The sequence below is a fragment of the Gossypium raimondii genome, chromosome 13 (genome assembly GCF_025698545.1).
Source record: "Gossypium raimondii isolate GPD5lz chromosome 13, ASM2569854v1, whole genome shotgun sequence".
NCBI classification, from domain to species: domain Eukaryota; kingdom Viridiplantae; phylum Streptophyta; class Magnoliopsida; order Malvales; family Malvaceae; genus Gossypium; species Gossypium raimondii.
The window spans coordinates 51,294,922-51,297,505 of NC_068577.1; the positions used below are offsets into that span (position 1 = coordinate 51,294,922).

At 42.2% G+C, this 2,584-nt stretch overlaps 1 protein-coding gene across 1 annotated transcript; it reads right to left on the bottom strand.

Annotated features, from left to right (window-relative positions):
* Nucleotides 1-515: 515 nt before the first annotated feature.
* LOC128036219 (uncharacterized) lies at nt 516-1,037 on the bottom strand. Its single transcript, XM_052627141.1, has one exon. The coding sequence runs from the start codon at nt 1,035-1,037 to the stop codon at nt 516-518; it is 522 nt and encodes a 173-aa protein (XP_052483101.1).
* Nucleotides 1,038-2,584: the final 1,547 nt, after the last annotated feature.

The following is a 2,584-nucleotide window of genomic DNA, read 5'->3' on the forward strand; positions in this document are numbered from 1 at the left end:
TTATTAGCGGCTTCTACTGCTCCGTTCATCTTTGGGCGATAGGGCGAAGAATTATGATGTTTTATCTGAAATTGCTCACACACTTCTTTCATCATCTTGTTGTTCAAATTTAAAGCATTATCTGAAATGATTCTTTCAGGCAGACCATATCGACATATGATCTCCTTTTTTAAGAACCTACAGACTGCAGCCTTCGTCACATTAGCAAACGAAGTGGCTTCTACCCATTTTGTGAAGTAGTCTATAACCACAAAGATGAATCGATGTCCATTGGAAGCTTTCGGGGAAATCGGCCCTATAACATCCATGCCCCACATAGAAAAGGGCCACGGAGAAGTCATGACATGAAGGGGCGACGGACCTGCATGAATTTTATCGCCATAAATTTGACATTTGTGGCACTTTCGCGTAACCAATGCAATCCCTTTCCATCGTCGACCAATAATAACCAAGTCTCATAATCGCTCGCCATGGTGAAACCACGGCATGCGTTCCTAAATTCCTTCATGAACCTCCTAAAGTATCTTTCTAGCTTCAACAGCGTCCACGCACCTCAGGAGCACTTGATCTTTTCCTCTTTTGTATAGAATATCCCCGTCAAGAACAAACCCAATCGCCATTCTTCTGATTGTTCTTTTGTCATTCTCATTTACTTGCTCAGGGTACGCTTGATTCTTGATGTACTCTAGGATATCATGGAACCATGGTCGTCCATCTGACTCTTCCTCAATGCTAAAACAGTGTGCTGGGGTCTCATATATGCTCATTTGGATAGGCATTATTTCATTTTCTCTGTTTTCTTTGAACATCAAAGCCAAGGTGGCTAGGGCATCAGCCAATTGATTCTCTTCCCGTGGAAAGTAGTTAAAAGTCACTTCATAGAATTCCTTGATTAGCTCTGTGACGAGATCGCGATATTTGACTAATTTTGAATCTCTTACTTCCCAATCTCCACGAACTTGGTAAATGACTAGTGCTGAGTCCCCGTGTACCTCTAAGATTTTGATTTTCCTCTTGATAGCTGCACGAAGTCCCATGATGCAAGCTTCATATTCCGCTATATTATTTGTCTGAAGAAATTCAATCTGGCGATAAGTGGGTAATGGTCCCTTGGTGATACTAAGGCGCTCCTATCCCATGCCCCAATGCATTTGATGCACCATCAAAGCTCATCTTCCATGACTTTCCTTTTGATGACTCGCCCTCTTTTTCTGAAATGCACATCAAATCTTCATCTGGGAACTCAAATCTCAAAGGCTCGTATTCCTCCATTGCACGACTTGCCAAGAAGTCAGCTATTGCGCTTCCTTTTATCGACTTTTGGCTCACATATACAATGTCATACTCAGTCAATAGGATCTGCCATCGGGCCATTCTCCCTGAGAGTGCAGGTGACTCCATCATGTACTTTATTGGGTCCAGTTTTGAAATTAACCATGTCGTGTGATACAACATGTATTGTTTGAGCCTTCGAACCGTCCAAATCAATGCACAACAAAACTTCTCAATTGAAGGGTATTTTGCCTCATATTCTGTGAACTTCTTGCTGAGGTAGTAAATTGCCTTTTCTCTTCTCCCTGACTCATCATGTTGCCCCAGTACGCAACCCATTGAGTTCTCAAACACGGTCAAGTACAATATTAAGGGTTTTCTAGGGGTCGACGGTACTAGCACGGGAGGATTAGATAGAATCTTGTTTTATCTTGTCGAAGGCCACTTGGCACTTCTCGTTCCATTCTCCGGATTACGTTTTGAAGGAGTCGAAAAATTGGGTCTGTGATTGGTAAGTTGAGCAATGAATCGAGCAATGTAATTCAACCTTCCTAAAAACCTCGACTTCCTTTTGTGTGCAGCGGGGAGGCGGTTCTTGTATAGCTTTTATCTTATCTGGTCAACCTCGATACCTCTTTCACTAACAATGAAACCTAGCAGTTTTCTGAGGTAGCCCCAAATGTACATTTGGCGGGTTAAGTTTCAACTGGAACTTTCTTAATCTTTCAAACGACTTCCTAAGACTCCCAACATGCTCTCTTTCTTCCGAGATTTGGCAATCATATCATCGACATAAACTTCTATTTCTTTGTGCATCATATCATGGAATAACGTCACCATGGCTCTACGATATGTTGCCCCAAACATTCTTTAATCCGAACGGCATTACCTTGTAGCGAAGGTTCCCCACATTGTTATGAATGTAGTTTTCTCCATGTCTTGGAGCCATCTTTATCGATTATATCACGAGAAACCATCCATGAAAGAAAGCAGAGAATGCTTTGTCAGTATTATCCACCAAAGTGTCGATGTGCGGTAAAGGAAAGTTATCCTTAGGGCTTGCTTGATTTAGATCACGATAATCCACGCACATTCGCACCTTGCCATCCTTCTTCGGCACTGGGACTATATTAGCTACCCATTCTGGATACTTTGAGACTTGTAGGAAGCCAGCGTCAAATTATTTCTTGACTTCCTCTTTTATCTTTAACAGCATTTCGGGTCTCATCCTTCTTAATTTCTGCTGAACGGGCTTGCATTCTGGTTTTAGTGGGAGCTTGTGGACCACAATATCCGTGTTCAATCCTGGCAT

Excerpts from the sequence above, each read along its gene's own strand:
- LOC128036219 (XM_052627141.1), bottom strand. The coding sequence starts at position 1,037 with ATGGGACTTCGTGCAGCTATCAAGAGGAAAATCAAAATCTTAGAGGTA.